At 38.0% G+C, this 17,882-nt stretch overlaps 1 protein-coding gene across 8 annotated transcripts in view; it reads right to left on the bottom strand.

Annotated features, from left to right (window-relative positions):
- Positions 1–17,882, bottom strand: part of CACNB2 (calcium voltage-gated channel auxiliary subunit beta 2) — a 257,850-nt gene that overhangs the window by 85,087 nt on the left and 154,881 nt on the right. For 5 of the 8 annotated variants that reach the window (XM_074865562.1, XM_074865592.1, XM_074865582.1 and 2 more), the window contains one exon: positions 2,567–2,686. In XM_074865562.1, coding sequence (XP_074721663.1) covers positions 2,567–2,686 — 120 coding nt within the window. Of the gene's footprint in view, positions 1–2,566; positions 2,687–3,516; positions 4,115–10,092; positions 10,147–17,882 lie in introns of those variants that run through there. The other 3 variants (XM_074865601.1, XM_074865628.1, XM_074865572.1) reach the window with 2 other exon arrangements.

The raw sequence follows: 17,882 nt of genomic DNA, 5'->3' as shown, positions 1-17,882 counted from the left end.
TTTTCCCTCCACTGCTGCATTACTCATGTATGTCATCCTCTTCTAATTCCTGTGACAAATACAATTGTAATGACTTTATTTAGGATCAACACTTCCACTCACAGTATTAAAAGGTGAAAAGTTAAAGCAGCTGCGTCACTTGGCTCTGCCTGATAGCTGGTCAGGGTGCAGGCGAGGCAGCAATGGAGGGCAGGCAGCAAAACGCGCTGCCTGCGGGAAATAGATCTGGGTACACACAGGAGCCAGGCAGCACCAACAGAAGTTACCGCTTCATTAATTTTACTGTGTTTCAGGGAGGCGAAGGGCTGAATCACCAATAAAGGCAGAAAAGCACACCCTGTCATATTTTAGATCTACTGGTTTAGGTTTAATTTATGTCTTTTTAAGCATTTATTTCAAATGTAAGCACCGAATGCATATAATATTTTATTTAATATTATTAATTTAAACATTACACTAGACTAAATATTACATTACTATAGCCACTAAAGTCATTTCCATATATTACAGCCTGGAATGATTTTTAACATTTGACTCTAGAAACAAAACTGCTAATGTTCCAGCTTTAATCCATTCTAAAGCACGAATGATTTAAATAATTAATTTTGCATTTTCTATACGACTGGAATTACCCATTGTTATAGCAGGTTGATTTTGGCAGTGCCTTTGCTACTTTGACTGTTCACAAGTTGTCTTACAGTCTCAGACAGTGTCAGACCTAGAGACTATATCTTATGCCAGCTGGAGTGAGAACATTGCTTTGATGTATAGAAATACAGTTTTAAAAAGTCAGGGTCTGCTAGCAGTTTCTGTACAAACTACAATGGCAGCTGTGCTAGAGGTCATGAATATTACATAAGGGCTGTCCATGCATTCAAGCCAGCATCAGTAAGCCAAATTCCCATAGCAACACTCACATAGATTTACTCATCGTTAAGAGATGCATCAGTTCAGCAGCAAGTACTGTACTGCTACCCTGATTAGTCGTCAAGATATTATTACTTCAACTCTTTTTTTAAAGACTGTGCATTTACTGATAAAATTCAACACTTCACCTGAATTTCACGGCAGCCTTTATCACCTTTTCTAGGAGCAAAGAAATCTCAAACTAGAAAAAAGCAACCCTGATAAAAGTGAAACTCCTGATTACGATCAGCAACATCTCTAAGATACAAGGTGAAGAGGGAAGAAGCGGGCTGCTTCTGTCAAGTTTCTGCTATACTGATCCCAGGACAGCAGGACCTGACTTCAAAGAGATGTTCAGGATCTCTTGGCAAGTTCCAGCATCTCATTAAAAAGCTGCTTTAGGAGCTCTTATTAAATATCAGTCAACAATTACATCTTTCAAAAGAAAAATTCTTTGGCTTCCCTGATCAAGCTTTCTAGCTTGGTGAAGCTGTCTGCTTGTGCATTATAGTACTGCATTATTTATGGAGCTGGCCCTCACCATACGATCAGGTGCATAGCTCAATGATCTGGACTCCTGAATTTCTGAAGAACCCTTGTAAAACAGGCGACGTAAATGGGCAGAGGCAAAGCTGGCAGAGGAAAAGGAAACAGAATGGGAGATGGAAGGGAGATAGGGAAATAAAGAACAAGGCAAAATGGAGGAGGGGAATTGGAGAGAAAGTGAGAGAGAAATGTAGATCAGGTAGATCTGAGGCGGGATCTCAACAGTGTATTTAAATATTTAAATATGAGAAATGAAAAAGGACAACAGATCTTGGAAAACAGTGATACACCAAGATCTGGCAGATAGCATACAAAAAAGAAAAACTGGAACAATGTGATAAACAAATGATAACAAATAAGATGAGCATGATTTTTACAGGTGCAATAGTACTTAAAGATACATCGCAGATGAAAGAAAAACAAGCCCATACCATAACCTTTCACTGCTAAAACACTCACAGTCCTAAATGCATCTGGTAGAAAATATATAAACACACAGCAAGAACCCAAATCTCATTTAGTATTTCCTTACTAAACTGTCACTATCTGCCAGGAGTATGGAGATAGAAGGAGATATCTTTACAAGTCCCAGAGCATATTACTCACGGGGTCATTTAACACGCAAACTGTAAAGAAAGACAGTGAAGTCTTCAGGCAAAAAAGACCTTGGTAACAGATTCTCCCTATTTACATACGACTTGTAAGGACCGATCCTTCACTGAAGGAAGAGGAATAGGATGCTTGATGTCTGATTTCTAGAACTGCAAGTTTTGAGTGCCATAGTGATCCATGGGCAAACTTCCACAAACATCTTCAGTAAGAACTCAAAGCTTTTACCCTATACACTGCAAATAATAACACATATTCAACAAGAGAAAAAAATGCACACATTTAAATAAGATTATTCTGAAATATGCAAGTCAATCAAGCACTTTTTATGGAAAACTGATTCAAAGTGATTTTTCGTGGAAAATGCATTTTCTACTGTTGTCAGTAAAAATCTTTGTAAGAGGTCTTATGCTCTATGTTAACACATTAAAAACAGTAATGGATGATATGACAGTCCTTTAAAGCTGAACATTTTATGGGTCTGTGACATGAAGTAACACCTTACCTTTGCTTTTTCCAGCTGTGCCTGGGCCTGTCGCTCTGCCTCTCTCCGCACTGCTTCCCTGTCTTCTTCCAGAGATACATCTGAATCGGATGGACGGCTGGTGTAGGAGTCCGCCGAACCCTGCACAATAGAAGCAAAAATAATGTCATAGGTTGTTTGAGTGTTAAAAATAAAAGTAGAAGTGGTTATGCACCTTGTCTTTTCTCTTACTTCTGTGTACCTGAAAGGAGAGTAGCTGTCCAAAAGTGAAAGTCACTTAGAAAAATTATGTCTAGGTAAATGTTTTCTTCTGGACACTTTCCAAAAGTGCAGGTGTCTTCCCCAGTGTTTTATTTCCTGCACCAGCCCCGTGCACTTATTTGTGTGCTTTTCAGCAAGCAGAGTCAGTTGCTCTGTACAGTTACAGCAGTGGTGCAGTGCAGGGCTGAAGGACACACAGCAGCTTCAAGGATGGCTCCATAAAAATTAAAACTCTAAACAGTGACAGTACTAGCAAGGAAATAGACTTTTTATAATCAAAATGTAAATTCAGTATCAATAATTGCCATTACATGATATCATTGCTAACATATTCAACATCTGCTATCCATTTTTATTTTAGGGCAACCTCTTTACCTGACACACTTTCCCCATCAGAACTGCAAATGGCTCATATCCATCTCTGCCCTTCAGCAAAACATGCAAATGACCACAAATCAACTTCCAACTAATAAAATCCGTCTGGACTCAACACATGTCCCCATATCGCCACAACAGAAGCAGCCACAATGCCAGAACAGCTCTATAAATAATGACAGCTATGCTTTCCCTCTGCATCTCCCTGCATACAAAATAGACTTCTGCTAATTCAATCAGAATGAAAACAACTGTCCTCTCCTCACCATCTATTTCTCTCTCTCTCTCTCTGCAATACATATAATATATGCTGATAATGAAAACATAGGGCTTACACAGATATCAGAATTCTTCAGACGTCCTCCTTTGGCTCTTTTCAGAAGCCTGATCCAGGTGGCCTTCATTAGCCAGACAGCTCAGTTATTGTCCGCAGCTGCAGCGCCCGGCACTGATCTCATAAAACATGTGCACACTGAGCACCGCAGAATCACTGCTCCTTTCCTATCCATGCTCTGCTGTGAGAGCCTTCCTTCTCTTCCCTCTGCCTTTCAAGCTTGCAGCCTCCCTGTTTCGGAGTATTCTACTGCAATTAAATTCTCAAATTTTCTCATGCCAGTAAAAAAAAAAAATTTAAAAAAATCCAAAAAATCCACACCACCTCCAGAAATCTCAACTTGAATGATAAAAATGTAAAATAAACCAGGCTTCAGGTAAATGTTGTGAGAGAGCTTCAGTTGATCATAAACTGAGATCGATCACAGAAAAATAACCTAGGGCTTTTTCCTTTCTGTTTTGGGGGGCGGATTTGGCTGTTAAAAATAGTGCTTATAAGAGAACCTTTTAAAATCCTGTGCAAAATGTATTCAGTGACATTTGCAAGTGCAAAGTTCATTTCATCTCTTCCTAGATTGGCTGGGGGTGGGGTAACAGGCTGTTCATATCACTGGGCATGCTCCATATGTGCAGCCTTTTACGCAGATGCTCACATCACACTGGGTTGTTAGCCTATGCCAAATTGCCATTTCACATCTCAAGGGTAAACAGCTGGAAAAAGCAAGGTCCCTGTGAAACTGGAGGAACCGGTACAGCGTCTCGTTCCCGTCATGTATGTCTGCTGCGAGCCATGTTTCCCTTGGATGCTCGGTTCTGTCACACAGCGCTTCCCTCCGCTGCAAAGTGCTGAGCTCCGCTCTGAGCTCTCTTACAAAAAACGTAAATCCAAAAATATGCCTGTTGAGCAGGAATTTAACCTCCTAGTTACTGCTTATATTTTTCTGACGTTAGCAGAGGAAAGAAGCAGAGAATAACTGCAACACACCATTTAACACATAAATATTAGATCCTAATATGGCAAAAGCCAAACAAAACATTGAATTTCTATATTCTGCTTTTCAGAGTCACTCTCTATCCTTTCATAAACTGACATGGGAAAAACATAATAAGGCATGGTTATCTAGGGCATTTATGATTCACAGACAGACATGCAACAGTCTAGTTGTAAAATACCACTGTAGCTGACTGCAGCGCCTGCCTTCAATATAAATTCACAGTTACAAGAAAAATAGAGAATAGAGATTACAGCTGAGAACAGTGATCATGCACGTGTTGTAGTATGTCAGCAGGTCTTAGGAAGGACCGAATCCTGCCACGTTTATGTCTGCATAACAACGAAATTGCTCAATCACAAGTGATGCAGCAGCCTACATTTAACCACTATGAGAGCAAACAATAGTTGTCACTAAACTGACAGTTTAAAATAAAGGTAAATTTTAACTTTTCAAATTTTATTTTTTTTTTCCATGAAGCCTGTGATAGTTAGAGCATAGAGTTTAATAAGCTGGTTTGAACTGACATAAAGAAAATTATTCTCCAAGGGATATTTTGCTTACAGGAGTCCAAATACATCTGCTATGTTACAGTGGTCTTAAAATGCCTACTGAGCTAAAGCAAAAGGAGCAGAAAATAAAAGAAAATGCACTCAAACTTTTCTTGAATTTTTTGAAAAATCTTGTCCATTAGGAAAATACCCAGAGGCCCTGTAACCTCCCCAGAGCCTTTCAAATTTGACTATTCTTTAAAATTTCCCTTTGTCACAACTTCTGACACAGCTCCTCAATGGAAACAGCGGCACAAGACGAGCAGCAACAAGGGGACAGAAGTTTAGTGTAGTGTTTAAATCCTAACAGGTTGACAAAACAGTGGCCTGTGGTCAAAACCATTGATGTTATCACAGCATTAATGAAAGCTAAGACCGTGGTGAACAGAATACTGGGTTTTTCTCCTAGATATATTTTTCATCTCTTAATTCATCTAATGCTGAAAAGAATTTTAAATCCAAAAGGAAGAAATATCTTTATGTCTTCATTCGATTTATACTTTGAATATGGAAAGCTCAAGCCTCACTGTGCCAGTAAGAGGAACAATTAATTTCAATATTCAAAATTTATACAGAAATATTGTTAACGGCTTATCTTCTAATCTTGTCAAAATAGTAAGAATGACATCACATGTCCTGCTAGGGCATGATTTGAGATGGTACGTTTTGTCCTTGTGACGTGCTACTACTTCTTGAGTGCTATGAAATAGGTAAAGGAGAAAAATGAAAGGTTATTTCCATAAAATTTTTATTTCACTTAAAATCTTTAAAACTGATTCAGAACAAAGGCAAAATGTGAAATGTTTAAGTGTAGCATGAAGTGAAACTGCTGACATTGGCAAATTATTATATGTCAACAGGGAGTACAGATTGTCTTGTTTCATCATAAACTGACCAACCTGAAATGACTGAGCCACATATTTAGAAAATCAGCAGCACTCCCACAAATGCACCATCAGTAGGGACCTTAGTTTGGCAGAGAGGCCACAGCTGGTAAATGTGAAAATTTCTTATCTATGAAGTTTTCTCCAGATGTCTAAGCAATGTCATTATTTTGAAAGATGTTGAAGAAAGCACAAAATGCTGCTCCAACAATGCTACACAATATTATGTTGATGTTTTATTTGAGAGTAGAATTTTTATGGAAAGACCAAATTAATTCCAATTAATTGTGTGGCATGTATATTTAGCATGTATGAAAAACTGAAGAAATACATTTTAACAAAGGAAAAAGGAAACAGACCTTGTTATCATTAAGGGGATATCAAGCAGGAATTGTTGACTCCTTGTCTAAGGGCCATGGACAGTTCACAGCCTGGCAACTGCCAAATCTAGTCCTGATGTCCTCTCTGGTCCTTGGCATGGGCCCTGCAGAGCTTGGCCATTTGCCTACTACATACACATTTACACTAAATGCTGTAAAACTGTGCTCTCCCACAATTACTATACAAGGAGGGCCACCAGCTCCCACAGTAGCCGCTGAAATCCTCTGCTATGTTTGCATTTAAAAAACAAAACCAATGTTGATTAGAATTTTGTTGTTTAGAGCTAATTGGGCATTGCTATGTCATCTTCAGCCATGGGGGACATTCAAATAACAGGAGGAGTGAAATTCTAGAACAGCTGGGAGCTTTAGGATGACAATGTGATTAAATAAGAGATTATACAGGAAACCAATCTTCTCTTTCCCCTTAACATGACTTTGGCAAGCTTGATCACAGCACCCAGCTCAAGATTAACAGGTTTCCAAGGTGCCAATCCAATCAACAGCTGGATGAAAGCAGAATTTTTTAAAATAATCCTTACATTTGCAGGAAGCCTAGATTCTGGCATTCATGAACCTGGTAAACAGTTGTACCACATACTTTATTAGGGAAAGCCAAAACAATGAAACCAAAAATAACCTCCCATACCAAAAAAACCCGCACATTTGGTCTCACATTTCATGATCTTAGCCTAAATGTTTGCTTTCCTGTTGTTTTGCTAAGAAAACGTAGCATGAGTAGGTATTTTTAGAGAAATGACAGTCTCTTCATGGCGACTCTTCAGAAAAGCTTTGGCAATATGCAAACTGTTTCCAAAAGGGCAGCTGCAGAGCTCAACCTAGTTAGCACACAGACAGACCCCTCAGAGTCAGAGCTAAGCTTTCCCCAAATCTGTGGGATGCTCTGGTGTGTTAATGGTTTACCATTTTTCGCAAAAAAAACATCCAAGAGGGAAAACTACTTAAGACCCTATTGTACTAGGCACTGTACAGTCACAAAGTGAATGACAGACTGCTTAAAAGAACTTGTAGTATAAAGGATGAGAGAATATCAGCAGAAAAAAAAGGAATAAGAAAGGGATCAAGGTAGCAATGCTATAGAAAATAAAGCATTTTTAAATATTCGATACCAGCATTATGACTCATCCCTTGCATAACCATGGTGGGTTGTTGTTTAAGTGAGTTTTCTATATGTATTATGGCAGAGATTAGTTCTGTGAAAGCCTCTGAAGGAGGATAATCTGGTAGCTCTGTATATTCTGACAGAGAGATTCTCACACTTATGAAACAAGAGAAAGTGCTTTTGAGGAAGAGGGCAATGATAGGAATAGAAGGAAGTCTCTAAGCTTATCAAAATATGCTTTATCAACAATATAATCACATAATCGAGAATTTTAAAAACAAAATAAATCCCCCAAACTAAAGAAAAAATGGGATTTGATTTTTTGAGACAATTAATTGGATCTAGAGAATGGGATTAAATTATTGATGACTTTGAGCTCTAAGGAAGAGTCAGAGAAATGACAGAGCTAAGATGTTGCCAGTGGAACAACTCAGAGATGGGTGTCAAAGGAAGAAAAATGATTGCAAGCTGCATGAACCTGGATCAATCACTTTTGTCTCAGACTGTCAGCACACACAGGGGTATTAACACAACTTGGTTGACTCATGGTAACTTTTTAAAGCTCTGGTAACTTGATTATGTGTCTAAGCCCTTAGGCAAAGGTAAACCAAGATTATTACAAGCTGAACTGTGGTGGTGCTTACTGAGAAAGAAGTGGGTAAAAACTGGAAGGCCTACAGGAAAAATGAAAATATAATTTTTGGCTGAATGAATCAACAGCTGATATCACAAAGGAAGGGTTTTAAATTGCAGAAAGACAACTCAGAAAAAAAGACTTTTAATATAAAATGCTATGTGTCGATACAAGAGCACAGAGAGAAAGACAAAGATTGGGTCAGCCACAACATTACAAGCGTTCCATTAAAAAGAGGAAAAATGGAAAACACATCTGGGCTGACAACAAGGAAACAGAAAGACAACTAGAAAAGGAAAGAATTTGAAGGAAAGCATGGCAACCATCATCTCAATTTGTCTCAGCTCAGTTAAAAGTGCCAATTTAGATTCTCTGTTCCAGATCTTCAGTATATTTTTATCTGGGATTTTGGTTCAAGTCATTAAGATTTTCTGCATACTTAAAAATAACTTCCCTGAAAATTTAGCATGAAATTCTGTTAGCAATGGAGAATTTTGAAGGAAAAAAAAAATTTCTTTGCATTTTCTCAAATTATCTCTGCATGTACAATCCCTACTTGGTTTTCAAATGTAACATTCTTAATCTACTCCAGATAACAAATGCAAGGTTTGGGGGTTTGTTGGTTTGTTTGCTTGCTTTTTAACTTGTTAAAAATGCTGAGGTTAAGTATATACAGTGAAGTCTTCCCTATTTTACTATCTCAAATGTAACAACTGCTTTAATACATATTTTTGCTTGCTACCCTTCATTTCTATACTGTAAATATAGTATTCATCTGTTTAAATAATCACCCTTTTCCATATATTCCTGAGTTAGCTTGGCAAGCATGTACTCTGAAGAAACTGCTGTCATACAGTAGTCGTCTACAATACTTTTCAACCTCTGGTAAGTTTATTTTCCAGCCCATCATCTACTACTGAAATCTTGATTTTCTAGTCATGATCTTTTATTAACAGCAATCAATTATCGTCATGACATAAAACACTGCAATTTGCTCACTGCTTATATTAGGAGGTTTTCTTATCAACACCTTTGTTAAATTACACACAGTGAAGACTAAGGAATTAATTAATTGAATTTCCTAACCCAAGCTCACTGAAAGCTCAAGCTTGTCAAACAGCAGTACATTTGTGACTCAGCCCAGGTATCTCTGGCAGGCGCGATCATCCTTTAAGCATCTGCAGCCTTGCTCTCTCTGATACGGCCAGAAACACCAGGTGAGAAGCTTTCACACTGCATGGCACCATTTACTTCAGGATAAAAGCTCTACATAAAATACACATATCCTCATCAGTGGGCTAAATGTAAGCTCAGTTTCCAAGGGTGTCAGAAGCCACATGAGTCCTTGTGGTTTCAGGTGTTAGTCCTTTGTTCCAGCCTTCATCCTCACGTACACTGCTTGAAAAATACCAGAACTCTTTCTTTATACCCATTACCTACCCTTCAGGTCTAGCATAAACCAAAGCAAACTCCTTGCAATCTTCCCAAGAGGATGAGGCTCCTTACATCATTTAGATATTACAATTACTCTCATCTGAGTTCAAGAATACAACAGTCCGTAATACTTCCACATTGATGGAAATGTCTCTGGAAAGGCCTTTTTTCTCCCCTCTTGTCTATCACATATCAAAACAATAATCTTAGAAAATTGTCTCTCTCCAGCATATATCTTCACAGTTTTTGTTCTAAAATGAAAATATACCAGTTAATGTATAGATTGCATGATATCAACAGTTCACATCCATTGGCTCTTTTAGATTTGACTCTAAAAGATATCTAACCTAGCACATCCACACAGAGCAGGTGAGGGTATCAAGTGTGCGGTGTGTGATATTCATCCACGGGCGAGAAGCTAAAGCAAGCACTGCGTGCCTGATTCTCCCATCCCAATCCACGTGGCTGTCACTGCTTGTACGGCTCCACCAACTGCCCTTTGAAAGAGGGAGAGCAAATGGAGTTTGTGATTCTGACTCTAGGAATCCTTCCTATTTCACTTTTAGAGCACTATCCCCACCTCTTTACTAAGAAGCAAGACTGAAGTCTCTATGTCGCTGCCTCTGTTTTCCATCTGCAAGCAAACACAAGAATGTGAAGAGCATATACAACATTTGTTTACAAAAAATTAATTAGTAAAAGGTTGTAGGAAATCATCTGATAGTATATAATATCTAATAATTAATAAAACTAAGTACATTTTCTTACCACTAAAACCGATCTTGTACTATGGATTTATATTAGCACTACTGAGATATGATCACTTAAGTAAAGAAGGGAGAGTTAAAAGAGAAGTATATGTTTTAGGCAACGTGGAAACAGAAATATGCCTGCTACTGAAGATGGTGACAATGATTAGATGCTAACCTGAAGGAAAATAAAACATAAAGTAATTGAAATAGAAAAATTAAAGGAAATCCTGAAAGCAGCACATGGTCTTTGTGATTTTTCATTACTCAATGTCGGAATATTTTTTGTGTTCTGGAACTTTCAAAGCTTGGTAGAGTACAGAAGCCACTTTCCAGATAGTAAGTGAACTCAGATTTTTAAAATTATTGCAATCTAGAAAACCAAATATTTTCTGTTTTTCAGATATGAAAGAAACATCAGAAACAGACTTCTTTCTGATTCAGAACAGACTTTGTCTGGGTCAGGAGAGCACATTACATCATATCCCTCTCTGAGCTGTTTCCTCCTCTAGAGGAAGCACCAAATTTTGGACCACTGCTTGTTCTTTTATCTATTGCTGCAATACTGAATATCAACACAAAACATGTGTTTGATTTGCTGATAAATCCAAAACCTTAAAAAAGAATGCCTCTCCTGTGTCAGACCCCTGATGACATACTACCTCTTGTTCTCAGGACCATAAGGCAGAAAGGGGGGTCAGGAGGTCTCTAGTACAACGTCCTTTTCAAACTGTGAGACCAGACCAGCTTGTTCAGGACTTTATCCAGTTGGGCCTTGAAAACCTGCAAGGACAGAGACTGCACAACCTCTCTGGGAAAATCCATCCCATTGACAGACTACCTTCAAGGTGAAGATGTTTTTTCGTATATCCAGTCTGAACCTCTCTTCTTTCAACTTTGTGTGTTTGTCTCTTGCCCTCCTACCATGCACCTCTGAAGAGCCTGGCTCCATGCTTTCAATAACCTTCTTGTAGATGCTGGGAGGCTTTGGTTCCCACCCCCAAGCCATCTCATCTCCAGGCTGAACAAGACCCAGTCCCTCAGCCTTTCCCCACAGGCCAAGTGATCCAGCCCCAACCATCCTGGGGGCCCTTCACTAAACCATCTCTGATGTATCCATGTCTTTCTTCTGTTGGGACACCAAAACTGGTCACAGTAAAGCAGCTATGTTCTAACGAGTGCTGTGCAGAGGTTGGTAATCACCTCCCTGGATATAGTGCTCCTGTTCATGCAGGACTCAGAAGTTCAGAATTTTAAAACAATCTGCAACTTTGGAAATATAATAGAATTCTCATCAAAAAAGAGCCAAAATACACCTTGGGCAAACTTGTATTTATTGTGCTACACAATAGTCAACTCATTCAAAAATTTTAAGAGATGCAATGCCTCACATTGCTGGAAAGCAACATTATTAATATGCTACCAGGATGAATCAACTTCGTAAAATCCCTCAGATAAAGAGATTGCTTCCAACATATCCCAAGCAAGTTTCTGGCCACAAGAGAGTCTCCAGCACCTGCAGTGATGAAAGACACAAGAATGGAAACTCCGGCCATAAGGTCTCAAAATATGTTGCGCTAACTCTCATCAAAGAAATAAAAACAAACCCATGTCGTCCCTGACAACTTATTTTCTTGAGGAACTGCACTGGCTAAAGCCTGCTTTTTCCTCCCTGCTCCATTGTTTGGAAATGGAATTAATTCTCTCAAACTCATCCAGTTATGCTCAATTAAAAGTTGTATTTCCTCCAGTTTACAAGGCAATCAATCTCTGCTTAAGGTATTACCAACCAAACTTATCAACTGTACCATTGCTGTTATCACCACTGGTCTTCTGCTGAGGGGACAGTAGTATTACAAAGATGTCACTAAGATTGCTGCTCTGCTGTACTAATTAGTAATGCAATTATTGTTTGTATGAGACTCCTGAAGATAAAGAGACTGAACAAGGAGCCAGCAGAAAGTAGGTAGGTGGTTGATGGGCATCATCCATACCCCACAGAAGAGAAGCACCTATGACAAAGCAGCAAAGAAGGACAAGGCTTCAAGAGGAGAAATATAAGAGAAAGGTTTCAAGAATGTGAGAGATGGATGGCAGGCCAACGGGCATTTTACTAGTTCTTGCCATTCTCCAGTTTAGCAGCAGAGATCATAAAATTGGAATCATTACAAAGGCAGAAAGGTATCTTTTCTAGGATTAAAAATATCACACAAAAATACTGTCAAACAAAAAAATTACCTTGATGTTATTTGTGTTTATATGCCTGGCACTACAAGAAGAGTTATTAAGCTAATATCTGCCTTTTCTAAAAAAAAAAAAAAAATTTTAAAATATCTAACCACTTCCATCTCTGTATTGTATGCAGTTTTCCATTACAGCCAATAAATATCCAGTGGTTTTAGGCTTTCAAACTGAAGTATATAAGCAGAAAGCTAATTCTACAACTATGTTTCTACTTACACTCATTCAACAGTCTCTTTGTGTTCACCTTGCTCTAAATGAAGTCAGTCCCCAAAGTATTCATGGACAGATAAGAATTATAAAATGACAGAGAAACCCAAGCTGCATCATCTTTTCCAGGTCCACACCTATTGCCCACTCAGTAGTCATGTAGATTGTGTATGTGCTGCTATACCACAATTCAAATATGTTTGTATCTAAACCCTCTCAAAGATTCTCCAGAGACACAATGCCGGCTTCCACGGCCAGGTTAAAGTCAGAAGTCAACACTAAATGCAAGACAGGCTTTTCACGCTTTAAGGAGTCTGACTCCCACTGGCTTTCAATAGTATTTCAGTTCATCTCCACTTGGGAAAGAAAGGAGTTTAGTATCTTAATTATTACTTTTTGTTATTTTACATTTATCGTTAACCAATTTCAATTAGGCTGAAACACTTATTACAAAGTACTGTAAACTTTAATGTAAGGAAACCAAAACATCACTCTAGATTTGCACTGTTCTCCTTCCATCACTCCTTCTGTAATAATTATTCTATCTATAATCAGCAGTAATTTGTACAGTTAGCGTCTCCCTTCATGTTCAAAGTTTTTGAGTTTACAAAGGGTAAAACAAAAATGATGGTTTATTGTTTCTTTCTTCATGCAGAAGAAAAGGAAATGTTTGTTGCTGAAGCTGGCGCAGTAACACAAATGTGCTCTTTTATAACCCCTTGTTTTGTTAGTTGTCTGCAGGCACGGATCTTATGATCTGAAAAGGCATCAGTATTTTTAAGTCCTGTTCATTTTCAAAATCATCATAGCCTATGATTTCAATAGCAGTTCCTTCTTGTTTCCTCTTTGATTATGCTAAAATAGATCTTATTTAAATTGAATAGCATTTCATTCACATCATAAAATCTACCGGAGAAGTGCAAGGACAACACTTTCAATTGTCACAAGGCAAGTTGATCCACAAAACATGTTGTATAACTGGCAGGACTAATCTCTCCCACCACACTTAGACACAGATGTCCAGGTTTATTTAAAATAGCCCTAAGCAAAACAGAACAACTTGTGGTGTTTGGGTTTTTTTTTAAATGTATTCATTTCATTGGGAGGCATTTGATTACAGAAAGATCTCAAATTTTATTCCTGTGCTGACAAGGCAACAACAGATAGAGAAAATGGTATCAGTTGCATTGTATTTTCTCCCTCAACAGACAGAGGACAGTCCCATCCAGACCATTTCCCAGATGTTCTTGCCCGCAAATTCCACCAAACCTTTGGATCCAAACTGATCAGAACATTATTTTGTACTAACAAGATACAGCTGAACAGAATTATTCACTTTTCCTTACAAATTGGGGGGGGGGGGGGGGGGGTGGAATAACATTCGTGCATGCGTGGGAAAACTCTTATATTCAGAAGGCAAAGCAGTTTAAGTTATTATCTGATATCAGCAGTAGGTGTATGTGGTGATTGTTTAAAAAAAAGCACATTTTCTTGCTGTTAAATTCTAGTGAAATGTCGATCAGTGAAAGCAAAATTTGACATATGGTGCTAGTATTGTACAATGAGTCTTATGATTTTGCTTAAGCATCTCTGAAGGCCACCCATGTTCTTGCCAGGACACCCATATAACAAATAACAGAATTACAGCAAACAATATGAATAATTCCATTTTAGAAAGACCACAGGGTAATTAAGGGAAGCAGAATACAACTTTCATAAATATATGGGGTATAACCACAATATGACACATATGATAAATTGACTATATTTCAGCAACAATTCAATGTCCTTGTCCTTCAGATCTCACTTTATAGATATATCACTATATTTATACGGAATGCAGATGAAGGCAAAAGAATCACAGTGAATTACAGATTAGAGGCCTAAAATTTCAGAATTATATAGGGTATCCTTCAGCAATGGGAACTAAATCGCGGGCAACTGCTGCACAAGATGAAGACTTCTAACAGTTTTGACTTCTAAAACATTGGAATTTCTACTTTGGTGCCAATAAGATTTCTATATAGCCTGTATTCTCTGAATAGAATCACAGAAAAAAATAGGTTGGGGAGGGAACATCTGGAGGACAGGACTTCTAGTCCAACCTCCTGCCCAATGCAGTGCCAGATTCAAAAACAGATTAGCTTGCTCACAGCCTTGTCTACTTGCGTTTTGAAAATCCCCATGGATGAAAATTTTGCAACTTTATAAAATTTTACTTGTTAATCTCCTACACCAGAAAAAACATAAGGAAATTCAAAGAGTAATCTAACATCTTAAGATAAACTAAGAAGTTATATGACATTTAGCCTCAAAAATTAGCCTGCTGAACTGTTTCTACAAGTTTCTACAAATACAACTGTATCAAGTTCAGCACAAAGCCAATTTTAGTAAAGCCCATTTCTGCACATGAAAAAACCTTAATTACTTCCAGTGAAGAAAAAATTAAGTTTCTCATTTACTTTCAGGCAAATGCACTTTATAAAAATACATGCAGAGACCTTTTTCCTATCATATTTAGTTGTTCCTTAAAGGAATAGCTTTGCAATACAATTATATTCTTATATTATAATACTCTAATAATAGTTATGCATGTATCAGCCTTGCTCCTATAAACCAGCCTGCTATTGTTCCCTCTGCTTAAAATTTACCTGCCCTTAGACTTAAGAGCTCAACTGAGTAGGCTGCACTCTCAGTTTGGATTTCTGCACCGTTTCTCTGACTGTACCATTAAACAAACAGTTTGATTTAAAGCGTTTCTTTTTATTAAGAAAATTTGTCCAGATATTTGGAACACAGAAGCTGCCTTAAAAAAAGACAAAAATGTATTAAAACCGATGCTTATTACCTCCATTTGATTTGCTTGTAAGATCTAATAGAACACTAAAACTGTATCGTACATCATAAAATATAGTATGTTATTCTAGCATTTTAAATCCCCAAAAGTCCTATGCATTGCTAAATGAAAACATATAGATTCACATTGTGTTGTAAATGACAATGTACAATGAAACATGCACAGGAGAATTTCTCAGGGGTTTCATTATTTCTTTTCTAAGAGAAAAGCTTTTAAAAGTGATAGTTCCTATAGTCCTGTAGTTACAGCAATCATAACACCCAAGTTTTGCTAAATCTTCTCCCCACAGAAATCTTAGATATTAATCTGGTCAGAGACAGTTAAAATAAACAAGCTTGTCATGGCTATCATTACCTGTTTCTATGTAAATAAAAGACTTGCTGAAAAAAAGAATTAATGACTCCTGTGGAAGATGAATTAACTATCCCCAGCATTTCGTAATTCTTATTCATCAGCTAAAGTTGTTATCTGGAAAGTAACATGTAGTATAAGTAAACAAACACCACTTCATTTTGTCAGTCCAGTTGCCCAGAGCTTGTTTATAATTTAGAGGAGACATATCTTCATGAAAACAGATGCCCATGGCTTCAGTAAAGAGGTAGATGGATTTTTTTTTTTTCTGTGATAGACTTCCTGACAGCCAATACTGAATAAAAATAAATAATAGGTTTAGTCTGATCAGCTGTTTCTGAACTTGTTCATCAGACCTACTTATTGTAACCTACTGGAAAACAAAAATGTATTCCCAGACATAAACACACAACTGTAAAGTAAGAGAAGATAAAAAAAAGAAAAAAGGAATTGTGCCTGGAAGAGATTATCAAAGAAGTTTCAGATCAGATAATATGAAACAGGATTTTTAGCCCTTGGTTTCCCTGTGTGGAGGGTTCCTATCAAAACATCATTGGACTAAAATTAACTCCTGCCTGCTAGGAGTGCTTAATTGAGTTGTCATAACTACTGTAGTGCTGAAAGGTCAAGAGAGCAATGAGCTATCTAGACTGCCAGCCACCACCTCATATACCATTGATGGGAGAAAAGTAGGTGCACTACCCAGGATAAAGCATCTAAAACAGGCAGTCTGCCATGCCAGGCAGGCAGGCACGTATGGCAGACAGTGTGAGCATGTCTCTTTGACTCTAGCTAGCTTTCTATGTCCTGCAGGGGAGTCACGATTTCAATTTTTCACAATAAAACATCTTGCATGTGTACCCCTCCTGCTAACTTATATCTATCCATCCACAGACTAAACAACATAGACATCAAAATGCATGTCACAAATACTTAACTGGAAAACAGATTTTAAAATAACTCCATTGTTAGAGGCACTACACTGGGGCCCCTGCAAGATCTGGAATTTTCTTGTACTGTATTCATGCACAGCATATACAAGTCCCATTTCTTTAACTAGAGACATTCAAGCTACCTTGTTCTAAATAACTACAACTGTTATGTGTAGGGCTCCACCCCAAGTTTTAAATTGATGACTTAAAACAGGCATGCCATTAGTGTCTTTTATCCACAAGACCTCTTTAGCTACACAGGTCTCCTGACATCTAATTAAATAAGAAGTCAAATATATATGGTGTAACAGGGAGCATGTTGTAAATAATTCCCAAAAGCCTGGAGACACACACACACACGTCAAAGATAATTAAGTATGTTGCAGCTACGTAAATCAGAGAAGCACGTTAAATTAGCTTGTTAGCTCTGTGATGCCATAGCTAGATTACTGCCCCTACTGTTAAGACTTGTTATAGCTACATTAGGCTCCATTCAAATTCCTCACTGAAAAATAGCCATATTTTCTATATCAAGACCTGTAGAGCAGATGGCAAGTACTCCTGAAATTATTTTTTTAAAAGTTCATGCTGGTTCATTTCAATGACGTAAACTGTCTAGCACGAGAGGTTGATCAGTCATCTGCCAGGAAGTAGGTAGTATTATCATATTTATTTCCTTCAGATGGAAAAAAAACCGTAACCAAGACCAAGCAATTTGAAGATTTCATCAGGACTTGGTGCTGTCGATACAATTAGAAGACAACTATTCCCAGAACCCGAGTGAGATTTCCTTCCCTCCTTCCCACTGCTGTCTCACAAATGGAAAAGTAGCCAAGAGGTACAGAGCTACCTCAAGCAGTTTGGTGGAGGGCATGTGGAGCCTCCACTCCCTTTGCTTTTTTCCACCAGCACTTACTACGAGCTGGAAGATGAAGGTGAGAAGCAAAAGAGAGAGCTACAATAAAAACACACAAAGAAAACAGCATTGGTGAGGCCACACCTGGAGTGCTGTGTCCAGTTCCAGGCTCCT

This window comes from Strix uralensis, chromosome 1, assembly GCF_047716275.1.
Source record: "Strix uralensis isolate ZFMK-TIS-50842 chromosome 1, bStrUra1, whole genome shotgun sequence".
NCBI lineage: Eukaryota > Metazoa > Chordata > Aves > Strigiformes > Strigidae > Strix > Strix uralensis.
This window is presented reverse-complemented; position numbering and strand designations above follow the sequence as displayed.